This window comes from Podarcis gaigeae, assembly GCF_964106915.1.
Source record: "Podarcis gaigeae genome assembly, chromosome: 4".
NCBI classification, from domain to species: Eukaryota; Metazoa; Chordata; class Lepidosauria; order Squamata; family Lacertidae; genus Podarcis; species Podarcis gaigeae.
Window position 1 is genome coordinate 35,952,521 of NC_139677.1, and position 24,237 is coordinate 35,976,757.

General features: G+C 41.8%; 2 protein-coding genes across 15 annotated transcripts in view; one reads left to right on the forward strand and one right to left on the reverse strand.

The window, feature by feature from the left end:
- The window catches only part of LOC310842373 (cohesin subunit SA-2-like), a 57,414-nt gene extending 48,547 nt beyond the window's left edge, over positions 1-8,867 (forward strand). For 8 of the 10 annotated variants that reach the window (XM_083734192.1, XM_083734193.1, XM_083734198.1 and 5 more), the window contains 8 exons: positions 713-864; positions 3,010-3,111; positions 4,721-4,875; positions 4,984-5,112; positions 6,235-6,413; positions 7,251-7,419; positions 7,759-7,840; positions 8,238-8,867. In XM_083734192.1, coding sequence (XP_083590318.1) covers positions 713-864; positions 3,010-3,111; positions 4,721-4,875; positions 4,984-5,112; positions 6,235-6,413; positions 7,251-7,419; positions 7,759-7,840; positions 8,238-8,246 — 977 coding nt within the window. In that variant the 3' untranslated portion in view covers positions 8,247-8,867. Of the gene's footprint in view, positions 1-712; positions 865-3,009; positions 3,112-4,720; positions 4,876-4,983; positions 5,113-6,234; positions 6,414-7,250; positions 7,420-7,758; positions 8,071-8,237 lie in introns of those variants that run through there. The other 2 variants (XM_083734189.1, XM_083734191.1) reach the window with 1 other exon arrangement.
- Positions 8,868-9,025: 158 nt separating this feature from the next.
- The window catches only part of PPP2R3B (protein phosphatase 2 regulatory subunit B''beta), a 38,692-nt gene continuing 23,480 nt past the window's right edge, over positions 9,026-24,237 (reverse strand). For all 5 annotated transcript variants that reach the window (XM_083734406.1, XM_083734405.1, XM_083734403.1 and 2 more), the window contains 11 exons: positions 21,278-21,381; positions 19,539-19,641; positions 18,920-18,994; positions 17,753-17,839; positions 16,604-16,760; positions 14,766-14,814; positions 14,323-14,412; positions 13,015-13,190; positions 12,381-12,499; positions 12,164-12,270; positions 9,026-10,251 (listed from right to left, as the gene is read on the reverse strand). In XM_083734406.1, coding sequence (XP_083590532.1) covers positions 10,107-10,251; positions 12,164-12,270; positions 12,381-12,499; positions 13,015-13,190; positions 14,323-14,412; positions 14,766-14,814; positions 16,604-16,760; positions 17,753-17,839; positions 18,920-18,994; positions 19,539-19,641; positions 21,278-21,381 — 1,212 coding nt within the window. In that variant the 3' untranslated portion in view covers positions 9,026-10,106. The remainder of the gene's footprint in view (positions 10,252-12,163; positions 12,271-12,380; positions 12,500-13,014; positions 13,191-14,322; positions 14,413-14,765; positions 14,815-16,603; positions 16,761-17,752; positions 17,840-18,919; positions 18,995-19,538; positions 19,642-21,277; positions 21,382-24,237) is intronic.

Sequence of the window (24,237 nt, forward strand, 5' to 3'; positions counted from 1 at the left end):
TCCTCCTCATTCTTGGTCCCCATGATATAGATTCTATTGGCAGTCAGAAGTCAACCCTGTGGTTAACATCTACTGCAGGTTCTGGCACTGAAGATGGAGAATTTACTCCAGAAAAATACCTTGTGCCATCATTTATATTTCCTACAAGAAGTTCTTCCCAACACTTTAGTATTAGTATTTCTAGCATATAGGTTAGCACAATGCATCAGGAAATGTTATTTGTTATGAGTTGCACTTGCACTGATTTTTATTATTTTTATCCAGCCATATATGAATGTGATTAACTTCCCAGTCATAGTTACATAGGGTTTAGGAGACCTCCGGTATTCACTTACTCCTCTTTGCTGCTCTGTACATACTGCTTTTCAGTGAGGAGATCCATGTGAAATGGCAGATGAGTTGTTAGCACTATCATCAGCCTTGATGGCTCAGTTGGTTAGAGCGTGGGGCTGATAATGCCAAGGTTGCAAGTTGGATCCCCGTATGGGACTGCTGCATATTCCTGCATTGAAGGGGTTTGGACTAGATTATCCTTGGGGTCCCTTCCAACTCTGTGATTCTATGATGTCTGAATAACAACAAATAAATGCTTTTAAGGCTTTGTGAGCTGGCCACGTACTCGAGGGTGTCTATTGCTCAGATTAAGGTTTGTATTTGAAAATGCTTCGGAATGCAGTGTTAGCATGGAATCTAACCAAACTCGCTGCTGTAGTCTTGACAGGAGAAGAAGTGAAAAAGATGGAAGAACAAAAATTGGATGCCTTGCAGCAGAAACGGTGCCTCCTTGCAGCTTATTGCAAGTTAATTGTCCATAATGTTGTCGAGATGACTGCCGCTGCTGAAATCTACAAGCATTATATGAGGGTAATTGAATAATCTCCTTAGCAATGCCTTCCAAATGCTGTAAAAGTTACAGTGGTACCTCGGGTTAAGTACTTAAGTTGTTCCGGAGGTCCGTTCTTAACCTGAAACTGTTCTTAACCTGAAGCACCGCTTTACTAATGGGGCCTCCCTCTGCTGCCATGCTGCCGGAGCCCGATTTCTGTTCTCATCCTGAAGCAAAGTTCTTAACCCGAGGTACTATTTCTGGGTTAGCGGAGTCTGTAATCTGAAGCATCTGTAACCTGAAGTGTATGTAACCCGAGGTACCACTGTATATAGCAAGCACAAACACTGAGTTTATTAGTACACACTCAGTCTTGATGCATGTGCCATGGTGAGTACAAATGAGTACACTCTGTATTCCATTCTGTTTTATTACATTGCTGACTGCACTTTTAGAAGACTCTTCCTTAGCAGCACCCATATTTACACTGTGACAGTGGGTGGTGGGGGGAGAGTTATGGCAGGCTGGAGAAGTGTTTATGTGCATTGCTAATACTCTCACTCCTTTGAGGGAATCTTACAAGGAAAGAACTTTTGCAAGGTGTCTTTAGACTGTTGACTTTTCCACACCCTGCAGTTTGTTTGTTTTTTAAAAGATAAAGGTAAAGGTACCCCTGCCCGTACGGGCCAGTCGTGTCCGACTCTAGGGTTGTGTGCCCATCTCACTTAAGAGGCCGGGGGCCAGCGCTGTCCGGAGACACTTCCGGGTCATGTTGCCAGCGTGACGAAGCTGCTCTGGTGAACCAGCACCAGCGCAGCACACGGAAACGCCGTTTACCTTCCCGCTATAAAGCGGTACCTATTTATCTACTTGCACTTGGGGGTGCTTTCGAACTGCTAGGTGGGCAGGAGCTGGAACCGAGAGATGGGAGCTCACCCCGCCACGGGGATTCGAACCGCCGACCATACGATCGGCAACTCCTATGCACTGAGGTTTTACCCACAGCGCCACCCGCGTCCCTTTTTAAAAGATACATGCACCTAAAATGTTTTGAGTTGAAAACTCAAAATACAGTCGAAAGTGCAAAGATGCCAACACTCATATCTGGAGGGTACACTTTCCAGGCAACTGTGCCTGGCTGTGGTTCTGTTTGAGCATACACTGGGAACAAATCTGGTTAGCTGCAATATAGTGAGAAGGGCTAAACATAATACAAAACCTTAGCTTGGTGTTATGCGCACCAGCCTCAGGTCCACACACTTCCCTCTACACTGGTATGGCCATGAGTAGGAGATTGGAAGCATTCACTCCAGTTTTAAACTAGCTGCAGTTTGTTGTTTCTTACAAGCCTACTTCAAATCATGGTATGGTCCCGGTTTGTTCAGATAAACCTCGGTTAAAACTAAACTGCAGTTCCTGGTTTGGATGAAGCAAGAGATTGTGGTTTGTTTAAAACAGAAGTGGATGCCTCCGATTTCCTCCCTCCTTGTCACTGGACGAGGGTGTGGGAGCAGGCCCATTACACATAACACTGAACTGGGTTAGCTTTGTGTCCAAATTAGGTCATCACATGAAACACCTCTGCAAAACTGATCAGGGATGGTATCTGCGTTATCAAACACAGGAAATAAGTACAGAATGTCTTCAGAATATTCTAGAGCTAGAACCTAGACGTTTTGTGCAGCGGGGTATGCCCGGAGGGGAAGATTCAATATCTTTCTGCTCAGTTCTTATTTGATAACTTCACCAGTAGCATTGACTGGATTTTTTTTTTAAGTTTTTCCAAAAACAAGCGAATTAGGCCTGTGATTTTTCTTTTCTCCACTCTCTTGTTTTTATAGATATGAGCTATGATCCTGTTTGGAAGTGAAACTCACTTCCAATTAAATGTGTTAAATCAGGAGTGTACTGCACGAATAAAATCGTGAGAAAACACTTGCAATGTACAATGGAGCCTAAATACCATCATTCCTTAGACAAAGCTATAAATAAGTTAACTTGTTTCATTGTATTTTAGTACTCTGCTGGAAGCCGCGAGTGGCTGGGGAAACCCAGCCAGGTGGGCGGTGTATATATAATAAAATTATTATTATTATAAAACTTTTGTTTTTTAATAGCCTTTTAAAAAATTATGCTATTCCTTGACGTGATTGAGAGTTTTCCCCTCCTTTGCCATTTAACAGACTTATAATGACTTTGGCGACATAATTAAAGAAACCTTGAGCCGGACGAGGCAGAATGACAAAATTCAAAGTGCAAAAACACTGATCCTCTGCTTGCAGCAGGTAAGGCGATTCCTGTATACATCCCATTGGCAGGATTCTAAGGAGGCCATTCTCCATCTAGCCTCAACTCTTGGTTAGGACTATATTGGGGGGACGGGGGACATGCTCCTTCAGGTATTTAGTCATTCAGGCCCTTATGTGTCATCTGTAAAATTCTGAACACAGACCAGAACTGTGTTGGTTGCCAGGGTAGTCCTTTAAGAATGGTGCGATGTGGCTCCAAATATCGACTCCTCTTAAAAGGCAATTTACTGCGTTTTGCACTAGCTGCAAAACGCTCCTCCAAATTGTTTACCTCCACATAGAATAGATTTTAGGGAGAAAGGCAATGGCCTACTTGCCATCCTAATATGCTGGCATTATGCAGGGCCAGACCTATCATTAGGCAGGCTGTGGTAGATGCCTCAGACAGCTGTTTTGGGCAGTTCATGAAAAGTCAGGAAATTGTTAGTTGGTTCATTTATTATGATTTTAGTTTTACTGGCAGAAAGGAGAGGTGCTTGTGGGATTTTCTGCGGGAGGTGCCAAAATAACTTGACTGGCCCTGGGTACCATGAACCTTGGCTTTTTGTAATTGGAAATGGTGTAGCCCCAATACAGGTTCACCATTTCCATGTGAGCAAGGCCCCAGATGCCCTGATACATTTTATCTTGGTGTCATATAAAGAATGCAGAATTTTGCTAGCCTAGGCTAGCTTGCTCAGAGCTGTCTTATCTGCTCTGCAAGCTTATGTGCCACCCTCCAAGCTTCAGAATGCCCCCCTTCAGATGGCTGACATATGAGCCCAGTGGATTTCAAACAATTTCGTCAAGAGCTTAGGAAGTGCCATGACCCATCTGCTGAAATATGAGAGGTGGGGAGGCTCAGCAGCATTTAGTGAGCTGCGCTCTGCTCACATAAGTCAGGAGCCTGTGTTTACATATCACATAGGCAACCAGCCCAGTTTGGGAGTTTCATTGACCTTGGAAAGTTCGAACCTCAAAGCATGCTAATAACCCTCCTAGCCAGTTGGCTTGGGAAAAATCACATTCTCTCTTGTATTAATGAGCACTTTGGGCTTGTTCTCCTCCATTTATGCAAGGCAGGCTTCAATATAAAATGTATTCAGAAACTGTGAGCAAAGTATGTACACTTAGCTCAAGTTACGTGCTTAATCTGATCCACAAAAATAGTCCTCAGAAAAAGTATTGGGATGTGTTAAAAAAACACTTTCCCCATATTCAGAAGAATTCTGAAAGGGGTTAATTGCATGTTACATGCAAATGGATAATTCATGCTGTTTAATTAAATGGCATCTCTCAGAAGGCATGGTTTATTTGTTTATTTGCATGCTCTCACACCATTTTGTACTGGAGAAGTGGCAGAGTTTAGGTGTCTTAATTGTGTCCCCTATGTATTCTCATCTGCCCACCACCCGCCCGGATTCCCACCTGTAGCGTTTGGATTCTTGCTCAGCTTGGTGGGATTCTAAAAATATATAATCAGATTACTGGTGCTTAACTGCGTCCTGAGCAAGGAATTTGTCAGATGTATGGCAGGTATGTGTTCTTGGGGCTTTCCCCCCTTTAATTGCCTGGAAAATTTTATATCAATTCCTGTGGTCCACAGCTGTTTCAGAAGCATGCCAGAAGCCAGGACAACAGCAATAGCATTAACAGCATAGATTCCTCCTTCAACAACATTAAGGAGCTCGCACGGCGCTTTGCTTTGACATTTGGCTGGGACCAGGTGAAAAGTCGAGAGTCAGTAGCCATGATACACAAGTAGGTGCCAAATACATGTTGTCCCTTGGTCTTCCATTGTGTGGCATCCATGTTATAAACCTCTCTCTCTCTCTCTTGTTTTCTTCTCTTCCTTACTGTTGCTTAAAGGGATGGTATTGAGTTTGCCTTTCAAGGAATTGGTGCCCTGGAAGGGAAAAGCCTGCCTCCCAATCTGAACTTCCTGCTCATCCTCAGTGAATTCTCCAATAAGCTTCTAAAGCCTGACAAAAGACTTGTGTAAGTTTTCCCTTTGGTGTTCAAATGCTTCTGGACAGCACAGGAGTCTCTGTGGTATTGAACTTAAATAAACTCTTATGTACAGGTGTTAACTGAGGCATAGCATGGCTCCTGCTTACAAACTACTTGTGCATTTGTGCTCGGAGCGAATAAATGGCAACCTCTCTGTATACAGTTCTGCCATGGATTTCTGTTAATGCCCTCCTCCTTGGTCTTCTGCTGCCAATTTGAAGAGGCGGGCTGAGCTGTTTGGACTCAGGCTTATTTTTGCTGCTAGCATAGCTCACAGCACAGAAATGGACAAGCTGTGGCTATCTGGATATTGTTAGTCTACAGCAGGGGTTGGCAAGGTTTACCTTGCCTGGGCCGGTTCACTGCCATGAAGCCCCCTTTGTGGCGCCCCCAGATTGCAGGCGCTCATGAGCGCCCATGCGCAGATGCGATTTCTGGCACTACGGAAGTGAGTCCCTGTGATGCACTGGTTTAGTGCAGCACGCAGGGACTCACTGAGCGGGCTGCTCAGTTTGGGGACGGCTCGTGGGCCGGTTAAATGACTCCCATGGGCCACTTGTGGTTGCCTACCTCTGGTCTACAGCTCTCATCATTCTAGGAACATTTGCTATGCTTGCTGGGGTTGATGGGAGTTGTGTGTCCAACGATCTATAAAGGGCCACAAGATACTTGACATACAACTTAATTCTGTGTGCTTTCAGGCTGACCCTTGCTGGCCAAACTACTCCTAAGAGTGATGCAGGAGTAGGAAGAGTTATGTGAAGCTGCACACATGCATACACACTGTTGGTGCATGTTATGAGCAAGCAGTGTTGTTATCTATCCCTTGTCTTCAGGAGAGCCACTGGAATATGAAAAGCAATTAGGAAACTGCTGTAATAGTATACTCTTGCTACACTAAGCAAGCACCTTTAAAGTCTACGTTAAACATGCCATACTTTAAATGTCCTTTCTGTGTGGAATTGTTTCTGAATTAGTGTTGTCTTGTCTTAGCTGATCGATGGGCTGCCTTGGTTGAGAAATAGAGAAAAGCTTTGTTACTATAGTGAACCACCTCCTTGTCAGAGAAGAGCTCCTGAATTTGTATTTCTCCCTCTTGTTCACATCCAGATATAGTTACTTGCTGAGATATACCTCTGAACCAGCACTTTGTAAAGAAGAATTTGTGTACTCGCTGGAGTGGTACAGAACCTCTTTGCTGGCCAGTGATGAAGATGAGAGTTCTATCATCAGCAGCTTAAGTGAATGGCCATCCGATAGGACACCATGTAAAAAAAACCTCTTTGAAGGTATAATGTGACTATTTTATTTTTAAAAGTTATAATAATAATAATATGTATCTGTAGGTAATATATATATTTGTAGGTAATATCTGTAGGTAATATGTATATAATATATGTATCTGTAGGTAAACAATATACTGTAATTCTCTCATCTGGTGTCTTGTAGCAGTTGTATGGAACAAAGCAATCACACATTAATTAATTAATCTATATAATGCAATTTAACCATGTATATTCAGTAATCACAAAGTCATTTATTTAGCCCTTTCAGTTTATCCATTATCCTAGCTTGCCAGATGGAACAATACTCTCTTCACCCCTTTGCTGTTCCAGGGGTTCTCTGAAACTGCCCCCTCAAGCCACTTTTTGTAGCATGCAGGGAAGGGAAAGCTCTGTTGCTGACAAGGCTGATCAGTATCAATCCCGACAGTGAGATAAGATATAAAAAGGGTAGAGAACTATCCTTAGACGTTTCCCCTGAGTAAGCCAGCATTTTGTACCCACTGAGCATGCTTCCTTGGTTTTGTTTGCTGCATTTTTAAAAATATACTTTTGCAAAACTCAGGGTTTCCTCAAAGCTGCTGCTGCCTCTGTTTTGGCTACATAAGCACAGACATTTTTTTCATGAAGATCGGAAATACAAAAGCTTCTGTATCCACTGAGAAAACATTTTATATCCTGGCCCCTGGAAGCAACCCATTCAGCTTTGAATCTTATATTCTTTCTCCCCTACCATGGCTCCCCACATAAACCCTCTCCTGAAGTTTCGTTGTGGCCTTTGATGTGGTACAAGGAACAACAGTGACATGTAGATGGATGATGGATATAATTCGTTGTTTCCAGGATCCTGCGCCAAAACCAGTCACACTGAGATGGCAAACACACCTTCACATGCCCATTGCCCATCTGACCTCCCTTCCTTGGCACAGAATAGCAGGAAGAGGCTAAAATCTCATGACAGTTGTCACCAAGAATATCCATCAGGTCCTGAAAGACTGAAGAGAAAATATAGGTAAGGAATAGGCTTGGGATTATCTTTGTAACTTGGAATCTCTCTCTTGGCTGTAGTTGCTGCAGCACTTATGAAGCTGTTTTGTAGGGTCTGTTTAGCCCAGTATTGTCTACTCCCATTGGCAGCAGCTCTCAAGAGTCTTGGGCAGAGCTCTGGTATGCTGTTCTTTAACTGGAAATGTCAGGGTCCTTCCTGAAGTGTATTGTTAGCCACCAGTTCTTAACTTCAAAAATTAGTTTCTCCATGATTCCTATTAGAAAAGAAGTCTTTTTTTGGCCTCTAGATTGCAAAAACTAGTTTCCAAGGACAGCAGCTAATCTAACTGGCTTCTCGTTTTAGTATTCCAGATGGTGTCAAGGTAGAAAATACAGTAGAGGTTCTGGCTGAAGAGGCTGATATTGATGTTGTTGGTGCTGACCAGGTAAGGATGGCTTTATATTGAGGTTTCAGTTATTTTGTTGGTAGTACACACTGGTGGAGTGGGGAGGAATAAGGCTATTGCTCACAAAGGCTAGCCTTTTCACTTAGCGTCTCAAATCTTTGGAAAACACTCAGTACTGTACACTTTTTAATCTGTTGCGGTAATATCTGCCTACTATTAATGCCTGTTAAACACACACACATAACTGGTACCACTGTTACATAACACCAGCACCACTGTTACCCATTCTTCATTTCTGCTCCGATGAGAAACTGGTGATTGAAAATGCATTTTTAATTAGAAAACATTATTCAAATAGCAATATAACTGCAATTCAAGTTGGCCACAGGGTCTGTACAGAGCTCTGTGTAATAACCTTGATTTGTGTATTATTTAGGAGACATAAGAAGCAAAGACACTCTGCTTTTTCATGTGGATGAAGAAAAGTACAGGCATTGCAATGGGGGCCACACCTGGTTAGCTGAAAGCATGACATGGTATGGTTATAATATAACTGAATCATGAGAAAGGTAATGGCCAAAATTACAATAATTTCTTCAGCCAGTGTTACTACATGGTTTGATATGCTGTTGTGACTATACTTTTATTCTGCAAACACTTGATTTTCATCTTCGTTTCTCTGTCCAAAATGTGACGGCAGATGTAGTCAGGGCAACAATGGCAAAACCTACCATATAGTAGCAGAGCAGAGCAGTATTTTATGTTGGGCCCATGGCAGACCACTTTTGAGACAAGACTGTTTACTTTTTAACACAGAAGCAGGGTAGTGGGTTTCTGGGGAATAGAGAAAGAGAAACTATTTATGTATATGGGTGGGGAAGGGGAATCCTTAAAAACACAATTTCTAATTTGTATTTCATATGCTTTCTTGTATACCATGGCAGTCTAATATTGGTACTAGGGTGAAAATGTGCTCTATTCATTGTCACTGAGCTTGTAAAACAGCTGTTTGGTTTCATACTTTTATATTATCATGTTTGCAAAATAAAATGAGTGATTGTTTCAATCTGCCTAAGTGAGACATTCTTTTCTTACTGTGGGCAAGTGAAAAAGGAAAGCCTCCTGCCCACAGGTTCCCCTGGCTTACTGTGTGCAAACAGACATCTGTTACAAGCTGCAGTAGTATTAAAAGGGTCTACACAGATGTTGAAGGGAATCAATGAATTTACATATATGAAAAAAACTTTTATTTGAAAATAACATATTTAAATGTTTTAAACAGATCTGCACTGCAAACAATATAGCTTACACCTGTTTTCGTTTTACATGAAAAACAGCAAGAATCTTCCTGGAACACAATATTTAGTTCCTCGTGTGAACGTTGAGATAATTAAGGCACTACAAACCTTATGCTTTTAAAAAACTGGCGTAGCAACTTCTAGCTTGTCCAGAAAAGCCATCACTTCTCAAGGGAAGCATCAAACTGTTCAGCTGCTCTGACACCATTGGTATACTCATGGAATGTGTCATTAGCTAACCATTGAGGAAACACACTAAATGCCCATAACAAGGTTAGTGCACATCACAGATCAAGTAAAACTTACATAAGGTTTAAAAATTGGTTCCTTTGACACAGAATACAACATCCACTGCAGTCAAGTGTGAGCGATAAAAACCATTCTTGCAATGGGTGGTGGTGGGGGTTTAAGTTGAAGGACTAAAAGGAGCACAGTGTGTGTGTGTTAGTTTTCAGGGCAAGACCACATTTTGCTGCGTGCACCAGCATGTCCAGTGATGCTTTGACCTTCACACACAGCTGTGACATTTTTTCTCTTTAAACTCTGGCAAAGTTATTAGATTTCTGCTGGGAGACCATTATCGCTATAAATGAAAACTAGGAAGAATTCTACTCTTTTTTTTTGGGAGGAGGGGGGAAGGTACGTTGTAATTCCATAAAGGTAATATAACCTATCTATAAATAAATTAACTCTATTTTACAGGCAACAATCTAATGAATAAATACAAAATAGTATTTCCATAAAAAGCAACTTTCTTTTTCAAGGTATCTAAGGGTGATAAATGTTAGTCATACTCAGAGTAAGCCCTTTGACCTTCATGTATAAGACCATTCATTTCAATGGGTCTACAATGTCTACTTAGAGTGTGACTAACAATAGCTATCATCCAAAATGATTAAAATATTAACTTTGCAGCACAAAGAACTAAGTTTACTTTTTCTGGAAACTAAGGCCTACATAGATTTAGCAGACCTGCTGCAGACGGTCCTTATTTTTATACAAACAATTCATTCAAAATCATCTTCATAGTCATACTCATCTAAGTCAACGTCTGCCAAATGGGAAGGCATATCAAAGAAAGGCCTTTTTTCCATCTGATATTTCAGCACGTTGGTCTTCTGATGATCTCCAGGGTTCAATTCCGCTTCATAACTAGGAAAGCAACATAGGAATTAACGAAGAAAGTACATATTTATGGACATACATTGTACTTTATTGCATTATGCTCCCAGTTGATCCATTTTTGGTGATAGCTATGTACCATACTCAATGGCTTTTAGGTTAGTTACGGTAACTGCTCATCAGTGTTGTCACTCACCATACAGTGGTACCCCGCAAGACGAACACCTCGGAAGACGAAAAACTCGCTAGACGAAGGAGTTTTTCGTTTTCTTAGCCGCTTCGCAAGACGCATTTCCCTATGGGCTTGCTTCGCAAAACGAAGCTTGCCCCGCAAGCTCCGGGGATAGCGGGGAAGCGCAGCGCGTCTTCCCTGCTGTCCCCGGACCCCTTTTGAACCAAGGGGCGGCAACGGGGAAAAGCAATCTTCTCCCCGCCGCCCCTTGCTTTAAACAGGTCCGGGGACGGGAAGGCGCGCGGCGCTTCCCCTCTGTCCCCGGGCGGTCTCCATAGGAACGCATTGATTGATTTTCAATGCATTCCTATGGGAAACCGTGCTTCGCAAGACGAAAAACTTGCAAGAAGAAAAAACTTGCGGAACGAATTAATTTCGTCTTGCGAGGCACCACTGTATATACTTGTGTATAAGCCAACTTTTTCAGCACATTTTTTATGCTGAAGAAGCCCCCCATGGCTTATACTCAAGTGAGGGTCCCACTTACTGTTTGCTGCCGCTGCTCTGCCAAGCGCAGTTCCTGTGCCTGCTCTTGCGAGCAGCAGAGGCTGTTGGCGGCGGAGGAGGAAAAGGAACGAGCAGCCTGAAAGCAGCCCTTTCAGGCTGCTCCTTCCTCCGCCTTTGCCACTGTTGGCATTTCCCACCCTAGGCTCATACTCGAGTCAATAAGTTTTCCCAGTTTTTTGCGGTAAAATTAGGTGCCTCGGCTTATATTCGGGTTGGCTTATCCTCAAGTATATATGGCAATTAATGTTTTACATATAACCAGCCAGTAGCCCTGTTTGCACATAAACTCTGGCTTAGTGTTGGATAAGCCTCCATGAGCCCAAACAAAGCATCAATCTCATATGCTCCCCTTCTCTCCTTTCATGCTGCCAAGAGGAAGATTTCTATAAACTTGATTTTCACTTTCAGAGATCCTCAGTTAGCATTATGCACACAGGGGAACATAGTTTAAAAATAAGCAACCCTCAGTTAAACAAGTCAGCTTTGTCATAGCTTGAATTGGATTGTTCCTTCTCAACCATAATCCCCAATTCATAGGCAACACTGAGTTTCTCTGAAAGCAAAACAAAACTCAGGAGAACTGCTTCTGGCTCCATGGGAGGAGAGAGCAGCATATAAGTCCAGCCCTCTGCTGTGCGATGTGAACACTCATCTACATATCACTAAATCAGAAATGGGGAACCTGTGGCGCTCCAGGTGTTTATGTCAACTTCTCATCAGGCCACGCCAGCGTCCAAGATAAAGGAATGATGGGAGATGGATTTTAACAACATATGCAGAGCCCCCACCCCAAGCTAAGCCATGGTTCAGCATTCTATGTGAACACAGCCAATATTCTTAGGCATGGTTTTGAAATACTTGCTGTCTCACATGACTTTGGGCTAGGCTGCATGTGCACTTCCCCTAGAAAAGCCATGGTTGCTACCCAGAACAGGTTTGTGTTTTGTTGCAGGAAGCAAATTCTTCATTAAATAATTATCTTTCCCTGAATTAGTCACTTCGATCTATCTAAGCCTGAGCTGTGGTAATAAAACCAATCTCTTTTGCTAATATTAAGAAGAGATTCCGTAACTGTAGTAATTAATTAATTAATTAATTATAATACTTGTATATTTATACCCTGTCCATCTGGGTTTCCCCAACCACACTGGGTGGCTTACAGCATCTCTAAAACAAAAACACCAGGCTTTAAAAACTACTCACCAATCATTCCACTGGTCACTAGCTGCTTCCTCTGCTACTAGGACATCATACTCTTCAGCAGCATATTTTTCCCAATCAGACAGTTCTTGGTTTTCGTTTTCAGTGCCCTAGGGGTATGATCAATGATGCTTATAATACTGAAGAATGTTAAATGAAATTATCATCAAGGAGACTGTTAAGCTTATGAACATCAACTTGCAACACTAGTTGTTCTTACCCTCAACATAGAAAACTGATCCTTCTGCTCATGATCTAAATATTTCTCAATGTTGAAAAAGGTGTCAAAAAACACATTTGCCATCTTGCACTTCTTTAAGTCATGAAGAGTTATTTTCCCTGGAAACAGGATCAGAAACAAGGTTTTAAACGTTTCATAAGTTACGGGCTGTGATAGAATTATTTGGAAAACTGAAAAGGCTTATAACATTGCTTTTACTGATGAACTAGACCTAATAACCCCTGTGGATAATATATGAGAGATCCCCCAATTAAGATCTGTGGAGTAAGTTCTTCTCAAAAATAATGTTTCCTATTACTATTAAAATCAAAACAGTCCCTTTGGAGCTTCTTCCCAAGAGGATGAAGACTCATTATGAATTCTGGGGGTGGGGGTGACAATTCTTATTTTAGCAAGCTTTTGACTCAGTCTGATAACCTGATAATTTTGCCAATTTTCAGGTTGGAAATTACGACTGAAATCCTGTCATAATGCAATTTATCAGATGAATTTTGCCTGCTAAATGTGATAACTAAACCAGAACATTTAGCCAAAGAGACTTCATACATGATTTTATCTTGTTAGCAAAAAGATTGCTGCAGAGAGGCTGTTAAGATGGAAAAGAACCTATCACCTTCACACTCTGGTTTCACAAGATCAAGCATCTGGCAAAGGCAATCTTCAAATGGCAGTGGTTCAATGGCCATATTGTCCAGTTTTTGACATTGCTCTTCATAAAAGTACTGCAGTTCATACATTGACAATACACCATCTCCATCAAGGTCCATGCAGCGAAACCAGTATTCAATGCTGCAAAGAATAATTAAACAATTTAGCACCCAATTTCAAATTTATTTTTATATCCTTTGTTATAACATACAAAACACAAAGGGCCCTTTGCAAATGGCTGAGAATTTGTGAAATGCTGAGAACACATGCTGAACTTTTAAACTGCCAACAACACCAAAAGTATTCAGCAGCAATTGCTTGTACTGTATATGAATATTGCCATTCATTTTGTTGCTTTGTTGTACTGTCATGGGCCAAGGGTTTGGGACACATTGGGTGGAATCCAGTGGGTTCTTCTCAGTGAAGTTGCTCAAGTATAGAGGTATCTGCTAACAGAATATCCTCTCTGATTCTCTCTCTGCTTCTGCAACTCCAGCCCCTGAAAAACTCTTCCAGAACAGATTTGTGGGGCATATTGGAGGGGGACAAAGTCAGAAATCACATCCTCTGTTGCTGGCTAAACCAGGTGAGGGTAGGTGGGTCTGGTGAGTTAGGGACTTCCCCTGCATACAAAGGGAATTGAGTGGACGAGAAAAACTGTGGTTCCAATGGTCAAGAAGGTGATTTCTGCCCATGCTGCAGAGGGAAGTGAGGGGCAGATGGGGCTCATCAAGCTGGGAAGGTAGAACATCTGGGAGAAGGAAAAAACCTGATCTTAAACCTCTGCTGCCTTGTGGGATATCTTCGGAAGAAGAAATGGCTAAGGAATAAACCCTACACAAATCCGGATTGGAGTTCCTAAGACAGTTGGATGGTGCCTTATGTGCCTCTTTTTGGCAACTCCTGCAGCCAGGATGCTGCCAAACGCACTGCTGAGACTTGCGCCCTAGGGAAGTCACTTTGGTGCTGCTAATGCAATGGTTTGACTTCACCCCCTGAGGCACACTCCATTGCCTCTCGAGACAGACAAATTCCAACAACATTTCTTACCCTAACCCTCTGGCTCAATGTAGTATGAAATAATTGCACCCCTGACAGCTGGCACCCAGCCTTTCCTTAACACACAAACCTCTTAATTCATTAGTACTGAACGTAAGAAAGATCTATAAAATGAAATTTAATTATCGAACTTTGGTAGCAGCACAAGTCACCTGACCCCATGATCTTGTATAAAAGGCCTGCAATTATACTCCTAACAGCTATTTATTCTTACCTGGTTGCAGTCTTTTTATCCTCTTCCGATATTAAAAACCATACAAAATCTGCATAACTTATTTTTCCTTCTTTCTGTGCTTTCTTGCCTCTTTGAGATTCAGGTGATTAAAGCAAAGGGAGAAGAGAAGGTATTAAAAACCATTTTCATATGTGTATTAGTACTCTAAAACACAACTGTCGCTGTCAGTCATGAAAATGCAATTGTTGATTGTTTTCTTTATAGTGAAATTGTACTTTTAATATATGGAAAAGAATTTATAAATTAGCCTACAGTTTGTCAATCTTTTTAAAAATGAAGCATTTAGAATAATCAATATTACGGGAAATATTGGATCTTGGAAATATGTTTATATTTATCAAAATTCAGCTGTCCATGTACTTTGCCAACTGCTCTTGAAGCATGATGGTTAAATTTAAATTTAATAAGTAAAAAAGAGACACCTTGTTACAGCTCCTGAGAAAATCCTCTCTATCATCCGATTAGATATAGCTGTGAAAGAGCAAAACGGTTACAGTTAATATGTTAAAGTTAAATCATACATTTTAAATGTTTCAGAGCTTGTGCATAAACACTTTATTAGAAATACTTCATTCCTTGCCTTATTTATTATTCATTAGATTTCTTATGTGTTCTTCACTATAAGGTCGCAGGACAGGATACAACATTATAAAAAGCCAATATTAAAATTGGTTAAAATAGAGGGCCTGGGTGTCTTATATTTACAAATGCTATTTAAATGCCTGCAACTGAACACATGTGCCTGCTTCTACCTGGACAATTGGCAACCTGAATTTTTGAAAAACATCTTACATTTCTTCTGGAACACATTCATACTCTGGCTTCACTGAACAATTTCCTCCCCACTCCAGCAAACGAAGCCTTAGTTCACCAAGGAATCAACATCTAAGGACTCTGGCCTAACAATCAATACCCACCCAGCAGAGATCCTCTTTGGGCATCTTTCAGGTAAAGGAAGTGTGATGTCAGTATGCCCAGTTTGCCCTGTATTTCCCCATGGGAGAGTGTGTCTCTCTTGGGGGAGAGGAAACTGCATCCCTCAGGCCTACATGTGTATCACATACTACATATATATATGCGTGGCAAGAACACTGCTCGTGATGTAAAGGGATTCTCATGACAGCTAAGAATGCTGAGCATATGAACTGGCCCACTGAACAGACATGGTTCTGTTCAAAATTCTAGCCCCTTCTTAGGTGTGTCTGATTAAAACTTCTTATAAAAGAAACATCAATCCAGTTAAATTTTAATTTCAAGTTCATTGTGAGTCTAGAAGGGATAATCGGCACAACGGAAGTGTTAGTTCTGTTAGCCAATCTGGAGGCTTAGCAGTACAGATAAAATGACATATGACAGTGTAAAAGGTATATAGCCCCAAACCTCTTTGATCATAGCTCTTGATTGTGTATTGGTAATTGTCCTCAGAAGATTGCACCATCACCATCATTAAACTAACACAAATGTTCTGCACTCTACCAGCCAAGCTACTACAATATAGTTGTATTTTACTACTGCAGACTGCCTTTTTATAACTAGTTCCTCAGTAGAAAAGGTTTAAAGCAGATGAAACCCTACAGTTTAGTTCACCTTTCAAATATTTCTCATTCCGTGTGGACTTCTGATACAGCACCGAAAAGGAAATTATTAACACTATAGATACTGTAAACACTAAGAAGAACAAGCATCATACAGAAGTGGCATAAGAAAGCACACAGTGATTCTGAGTACTGTGTGTATAGGAGAAGCTGGCTCCCAGTCTACAGGAATGTTCCTCAGGTATGCGAAAATACACAGAGTTTTTACACATGTAACATCCAGGTCTACAGACTATTAATTTATGTATTTGAAAATTTAATGGAATGAACTATGATCAAAGATTAAGGATTGGTTTGCTACAAATATGGATTCTTTCACAGAAGCAGTTTGTAAGGTGGGGGCAGAGTCACTATGCTGGCTTCACAGCAAGTGGGTCGCTGTTGCTTACCGAAAAGGAGACACAGTGGGGAAGTCAGCATCGTGCAAATGCACTGTCAGAAACAACAAATGACTCTGCTGGTGTGTTTGCATTGCATCGGCCTCTCCCCTCCAAGTAAGCAACAGCCACCTATCTGCAGGGAAGCTAGTGTAGCAGCTCTGCCCCACCTGGCTGGCAACTTCTGTGCTGTCATAGAAGAGCATAGGATATCTTCCAGCTTTGCAGACTCAGAAATGTACTCTCATGCACTATTCAAAATGAACTGAATTGTTCCATTTGTCATACCATGGTCACTATGCCGAGCTAAATCCTTCGGATCAATATAAAGGTCATGGTCTGTATCCAGCTCCCAAAATTTGCAGTAGATTACATAGAAGTGCTCATATGAAAAGTATTCTGTCAGCTGATTAATATCTACTTCCTCTTCCAATAATGCCACATTCTATTGATAAAAGAGAGGAAGTACCGTATTAGCAGCTTGTAGGAAGAATTCAATATCTTATAGGCCCCACTGAGTTCTATACCAACAACTTCTCAAAGTTCTAAATCTAACAGGGAACTGAGGTTTAGTCAAAACTGAAAACAACTTTCACTTGTCTCCTCCCATGTGCATCGAGGAAGCATGCAAACCTGAAGTTCATCTGCAATGGTGTGAATCATGATTTAATCTACTGCCTGAACTGTGCTTAACAGTTCTGTGATGAAAAATATGATCTTACTTAAATAAATATGGCACAACCTCCTGCAGCAGGCTTTCAGCAAACCAACATAAAATTCAACTGGAACATTATCAAATCGCAAGCATTAAGCCTTACTGGCTAACTGCAAATAAAAATATTACAGAACAAAGATCCACAGGGAAAAAACCAGTTCACCCTCTAAACCAGTGGTTCCCAAACTTATTTGGCCTGCTATCCCCTTTTCAGAAAAATAAAATACTCAGCACACCCCTGGAATTCTACCTTCTTTGATTGAACAAACAGAAATATGCAGTGACAAATTTGCATTCTTTTATGTATCTCTATAAATAGGCAGGCAAGCTGCAATCCACTTCCTGGGTGAAGCCAAAAAGGGTTCATCCAAACCCAGGAAAACCCCTCACCTCCAGCTCAACCACTGGGTCCAGGGGAGGAATTGTTGCCGTTCTGCAACAGAGCCCAACCTGGCAGTTAGCGTCATTACACAACAGATGAAACATGTATGAATGGTTTTTCAAAATGTTCTTTATGCTTCCATTGCCCCCTCCCCACAATTGCACCTGAGGCTGCTAGTGCCCCCCCTGGATAGTTCCAGCACCCTCCAAGGAAGCAGTATCGCCCACTTTGGGAAACACTGCTCTAAACCATCTGGCGCTCATTGATTTCAGTGCCCTCTATTTGAACAGTTAACATATAAAGGCTTATGTTGTTATTCACAAAACTACACAGATCATACCTGTAAAAAACTGCTTTTTCTGAGTTCGTTACAAGTGATCCTTCCTGACCAGGATCTGTTTACTGTATAAAATATCCTTTGTATTACCTGAAACATAAAAAGAAAGCATGAATGATGCACCAACTGCATTCATTCAAATAGTCTGAGTACTTAAGTATGATATAAACACTTTCAATTTATCTTGCTCAAAACCTTGACAGATCTTTTGGGCTTAATCTATAGCCACTGTGCTTTATCCTTCTCCAAATCCCTGCTTTCTGCATTCTACAAGTTTTAAAAGGCTTGAATTTACCTAAACAAAGCTTGAGAAAACTTTCAGTCGGATATTTGATGGAATTCAATGTTGCACTAATTATTATTTTACTATTAGGCTGTCTGTCAGTATGCTTATTACTATATTTTTATTACGTTTTGATCATTGATGTTTTGTAATGTGTTTCTAATGCCCTGAGATCTTTTGATAAAGTGTGGCGTATAAATGGAAGTAATAGTATTATATGTGATGGTGGCAGACTCATGTTACTCAATTCAAATAGTTTCACTAATTTAATGGAGCTTTACCCTGCTACCTACACACACACACACACACACACACACACACACACACAAACACACCCTACACCTCGTCGGCTCTGAGAGACCACAAGAACTCACAGAACAGCAGAGGAAGGAATATTGTTTTGACTGGCGAGCAGAAATGCTTGTGCTGGCGGAATGATCATATTATAAGAACAGTCTACTCCCCGACACTTTTACTTATTTCAATTATTTAATAGCCATAGGCCTGGGTAAAGAGGAACGTTTCTGCTAGGCATCTAAAGACATGTAATGATGGTGAAAGGCGAGCCACTCCACAATCAAGGAGCCACCACAGAAAAGGCCCATTCTTTTGTTGCCACCCCCCAAACCTCTCTGGGAGGGAGGTGGGCATAGAAAAAAGCCTCAGATGACAAGTGCAGCATCTGGGTTGGTTTGTATGGGGAGAGGCAGCCCTTAAGGTATTGAGGCCCTGAGCCATGTAAGGCTTTATAGGTCAACACAAGCCCTTTGAATTGAGCCCAGAAACTAATTGGCAGCCAGTGCAGTTGTGCCAGGATTGGTGTTATATGCTCAAATCATTCTAGATTGGCCCCAAGAAAAAACAAGCTCTATATACAAGTTACTTACTGTTGTAATATACCGAGAATGAAATTCTGATGCTTCTTTTAGGAAGACTAGACTGGGATGACTATTGACCACATCCTAAGAAAGAAGCACAAAGGTTAGATGCATGTTGTTGGTACTTAAGCACAATGTCTTAACTTATTTGAAAAGTAGATTTCATTTTTAGGAAGAAAAACAGAATTCTAATTTTAGAAATAATATGCAAAATTCCAGTTATTTGGGGAAAGGGTTTTTCTCCAAAGAGAAAGTAGCAACGGAGGAAAACAGTTTGGAGGAGGAGGGAAGACAAGCATGGATTCAGAGGAGGGAGCTGGGCGAATGCACATATGTAATCTGAATGCGAGCTAGAAAAGGAACAGAAAGGCTTCAGAAGGCTATGGAGGCAGAATGGCCTTCATATCAACTTTGGGTGAGAAAACTAGCACTGATTCATTTTCACCATGTTCTAGTGATCAGGCTGCCTAGGAATGGCTTGAGCTTTTTGATCTTTCAGCTTGTGTGTCATTGAGTTAGCAAATAAGGGCTAGTCATGTTTATTTCTTTAAAAAAAGAATGGAAAGTAAACTAAAGTCTTTTAAAGGGTTCATGACATAAAAATAGCAAGCAAGAAAGTGCAATTTACTTGTAAAAATGGAATGAAGTCTTCTTGTACCAAATAGTTACATCCAGGGCTCTTGAGAAGATGAACAAACTTGGAGGCAGCATCATGGCAAGTCTGTAGAATCCTGAAATGCATAAGTAGTCTAATGTGCACGTATATTAAGTTAAATGCCCTGTGAGTTGTTTGCAATGTAGTACAGTCATACCTTGGATCTTGAATGCCTTGCGACCCGAATGTTTTGGCTCCCGAACACCACAAACCCGGAGGTGAGTGTTCCAGTTTGCGAACGTTCTTTGGAAGCTGAACGTCCAACAGGCTTCCAATTGAGTGCAGGAAACTCCTGCAGCTAATTGGAAGCCGCGCCTTGGTTGTCGTACGTTTTCAGAAGTACGTTTCCAGAACGGATTCTGTTCGACAAACTAGGTATGACTGTACTAAGTTAAAGCCACTTAGCGATATACTTGTGCTGGTGGAACATGGTTGCACAAAGGAAAGCAAAAGTACATTACCAAAAAATGTTGCACAAGAACAATCAGCTGTTGTGTAGGGGGAAACACAAATGCCCTTGGAGATTATTGTGCAACAGATTGAGCAAGAATCATCTGCTGCACAACAAGCTTCTGCTAGTGCAACTGTTGCACTGGATTTCTTTGTAATGCAACCTGTTTTTCCCCAGCAGGAGATCTGCTCAAAATGTATGCATAGGAATTAATGAAATCTCTGATCTAGAGGTGGCTAAACTGTGATCCCTCGGATACTGCTGGACTACAATACACATCATTCCTGACCACTGGCAATACTGGCTAGGACTGATAGTCCTACATCTGGAGGGCCCCAGGTGAGCCACACATGCTCCAATCATCTCCTACATACCCAACCAACCAACCAACCAACCAACCAATCAATCAATCACTGCACTCTGCACAAGGACCTCTTGCAGATAGCATCCTATCAGGAGGTCTATTCCGCACAATGTTAAAATTGAGCCTCTCCTGTGGTGGTCCTTATCCTTTGCATATCAGAGAAGGGCATCCTCTATTGGCTTTTTGGTGCCTGCTAAATACATTTCTCTTTCCACAAGCCTTTAAAAATATTTTTCTAGATGGTCCCTGCCCTGGATCTGCATAGATTTTATATATGCGCTGTTGTTTCAATCTGATATATATAATGTAGTGCTTTATTTCTGGAAGGACATAGTGGTATGCATACCCCTAAACATTTTGTGAATCTTTGTACTTTTGTCCATTTACTGTATCTATTTCCCCCAATTTGAACTATAAAATGGTGATTTTCTTGAGTCAAAACGAGAGTACCCCTAAACATTTTTTAAAGGAAAAAAACACTGGGCAATTGTTTTTACATGCACAACTGTTTTATATATGTCATTCTATTGCAATGCCTGAAATAACTATTAATAATAATAACCCTAAATTTCTTAAATTGCCATATATGCACCCATCAAATGTTAGGAATCTAGCAGGCTTAAAAGAGTTACTATTCAAACCCAGCAATGCCTTTATTTATAAACTTTTTCAAGCATCTTTATTTTCCTTCTCTTTTTTAAAAACTTCACTTTGAAATGGCATGGTTGTTTTACACCAAATCCAAATATACATTTTTGGGATGGGGGAAGAGGACAATAAATATTTTAAAACTCTTGCCATGTTCCTTATTCTAATGCTGGGTTTTTTCTAGGAAAGTTATTCAGTTAAACTATTTAAAGCATGATGAAATGGCCTTGCTAAATAAATCATACTTACTTCCGCCACATTGCAACAAATTTATGAACCGATACAAATCCTGTTCGTTCTCCTCCAGCACAAAAAAATAGTGGACCTTTCCAATATAGAGGACATTCACAAGCCTAGAGTTAATCAGAAGCAAATTTGAGGATTATTTTTAAGAACTAACTGTAAGGTCTATTAGAATGCCAACATTTTGGAAAAAGGAAAGTAACTTTCATTTTTATTGCACTATTGTAAGCATCAAAGTAGGGACGCAGGTGGCGCTGTGGGTTAAAGCCTCAGCGCCTAGGACTTGCCGATCGAAAGGTCGGCAGTTCGAATCCCTGCGGCGGGGTGCGCTCCCGCTGCTCGGTCCCAGCGCCTGCCAACCTAGCAGTTCGAAAGCACCTCCGGGTGCAAGTAGATAAATAGGGACCGCTTACCAGCGGGAAGGTAAACGGCGTTTCCGTGTGCAGCTCTGGCTCGCCAGAGCAGCGATGTCACGCTGGCCACGTGACCCGGAAGTGTCTCCGGACAGCGCTGGCCCCTGGCCTCTTGAGTGAGATGGGCGCACAACCCCAGAGTCTGTCAAGACTGGCCCGTACGGGCAGGGGTACCTTTACCTTTTACCTAAGCATCAAAGTACATTGTTTAACTTATTGAGTGAAATGCTATACTGCCCTAGATGCCATACAACCTTATTTATACTTATTTCAAATTTAAGTCGAAACCTTAGGCTCGTTAAAGGGATGTTTCTGGCAAAAACGCCACCTGTAGCATGCAAGGTCTTGCTAGACTGAATCCTATCACTTTTTCCTTTGTTGTTGTTGTTTAGTCGTTTAGTCGTGTCCGACTCTTCGTGACCCCATGGACCAGAGCATGCCAGGCACTTCTGTCTTCCACTGCCTCCCGCAGTTTGGTCAGACTCATGTTTGTAGCTTCGAGAACACTGTTCCATCTTTCCCAACATCAGGGTCTTTTCCAGGGAGTCTTCTCTTCTCATGAGGTGGCCAAAGTATTGGAGCCTCAGCTTCACGATCTGTCCTTCCAATGAGCACTCAGGGCTAATTTTCGTAAGAATGGATGCGTTTGATCTTCTTGCAGTCCATGGGACTCTCAAGAGTCTCCTCCAGCACCATAATTCAAAAGCATCAATTCTTCAGCAATCTGCCTTCTTTAGGGTCCAGCTGTCACTTCCATACATCACTACTGGGAAAACCATGGCTTTAACTATACGGACCTTTGTTGGCAAGGTGATGTCTCTGCTTTTTAAGATGCTGTCAAGGTTTGTCATCGCCTTTCTCCCAAGGAGCAAGCGTCTTTTTCCGTATTTTTCGCTCTATAGGACGCACCGGACCATAGGACGCAATTTGTTTTAGAGGGGGAGAACAAGAAAAAATCTCCCCCTCTCTGCTCAGTGCCCCTTCAGCGAAGCGGCAGGAGAAATGAAGCCCCTTCCATTTCTCCTCCCGCTTGGCTGAAGGGGCGCTGCGCAGCTCTCCCTCTCTGCTGAAGCCAGGAGAGTCTTGCTCTCCTGGCTTCAGTGAAAGGAACCTGAAGCCTCTGGAGCGCAGCGGCAACTCGCGCTGAGCTCTGAAGGCTTCAGGCAGCTATCCCTGAAGTCTGGAGAGCGAGACGGGTCGGTGCGCACTGACCCCTCTTGCTCTCCAGGCTTCAGTGAAAGCAACGCGAAGCCTCCGGAGCGCGGAGGGAGCGCTCCCTCTGCGCTTCAGAGGCTTCGCGTTGCTATCGCTGAAGCCAAGGAGCCTGCATTCGCTCCATAGGACGCACACACATTTCCCCTTAATTTTTGGAAGAGGAAAAGTGCATCCTATAGAGCGAAAAATATGGTAATTTCATGACTGCTGTCACCATCTGCAGTGATCATGGATCTTCGTTTTTTTGATGTTGAGCTTCAGACCATATTTTGCGCTCTCCTCTTTCACCCTCATTAAAAGGTTCTGTAATTTCCTCCTCACTTTCTGCCATCAAGGTTGTGTCATCTGCATATCTGAGGTTGTTGATATTTCTTCCGGCGATCTTAATTCCGGCTTGGGATTCATCCAGCCCAGCCTTTCGCATGATGAATTCTGCATATAAGTTAAATAAGCAGGGAGACAATATACAGCCTTGCCGTACTCCTTTCCCAATTTTGAACCAATCAGTTGTTCCAAATCTACTTCTAACTCTAGCTTCTTGTCCCACATAGAGATTTCTCAGGAGACAGATGAGATGATCAGGCACTCCCATTTCTTTAAGAACTTGCCATAGTTTGCTGTGGTCTACACAGTCAAAGGCTTTTGCATAGTCAATGAAGCAGTAGATGTCTTTCTGGAACTCTCTAGCTTTCTCCATAATCCAGCGCATGTTTGCAATTTGGTCTCTGGTTCCTCTGCCTCTTCTAAATCCAGCTTGCACTTCTGGGAGTTCTCGGTCCACATACTGCTTGAGCCTTCCTTATAGAATTTTAAGCATAACCTTGCTAGCATGTGAAATGAGTGCAATTGTGAGGTAGTTGGAGCATTCTTTGGCACTGCCCTTCTTTAGGATTGGGATGTAGACTGATCTACTCCAATCCTCTGGCCACTGCTGAGTTTCACTTTTTCCTTTATTTCTCTTTAAATACAGTGGTACCTCTGGTTACGAACGCTTCAGGTTACGAGCTCTGCTAACCCGGAAGTAGCTGCTCCTGGTTGTGAACTTTTCCCCAGGATGCGTGCACCTCATGATAAGAACGCTTTCAGCTTAAGAACGGACCTCTGGAACAAATTAAGTTCGTAACCAGAGGTACCACTGTACAACACTTTCCATAGGAAAATCTGTTATTGTCAGCCTTTCTATTCCATAAATAACTTATACAGACTGTCAGCGAACCTTAACTCACTGGAGAGATCCTTAAGGCACAATATGTTTAGGTCAATTTTATGACTACACTGATGACACAAAGCCTAACTGTGCTCAGCCATTTACAGTTCAACCTGGTGAATAATAATAAT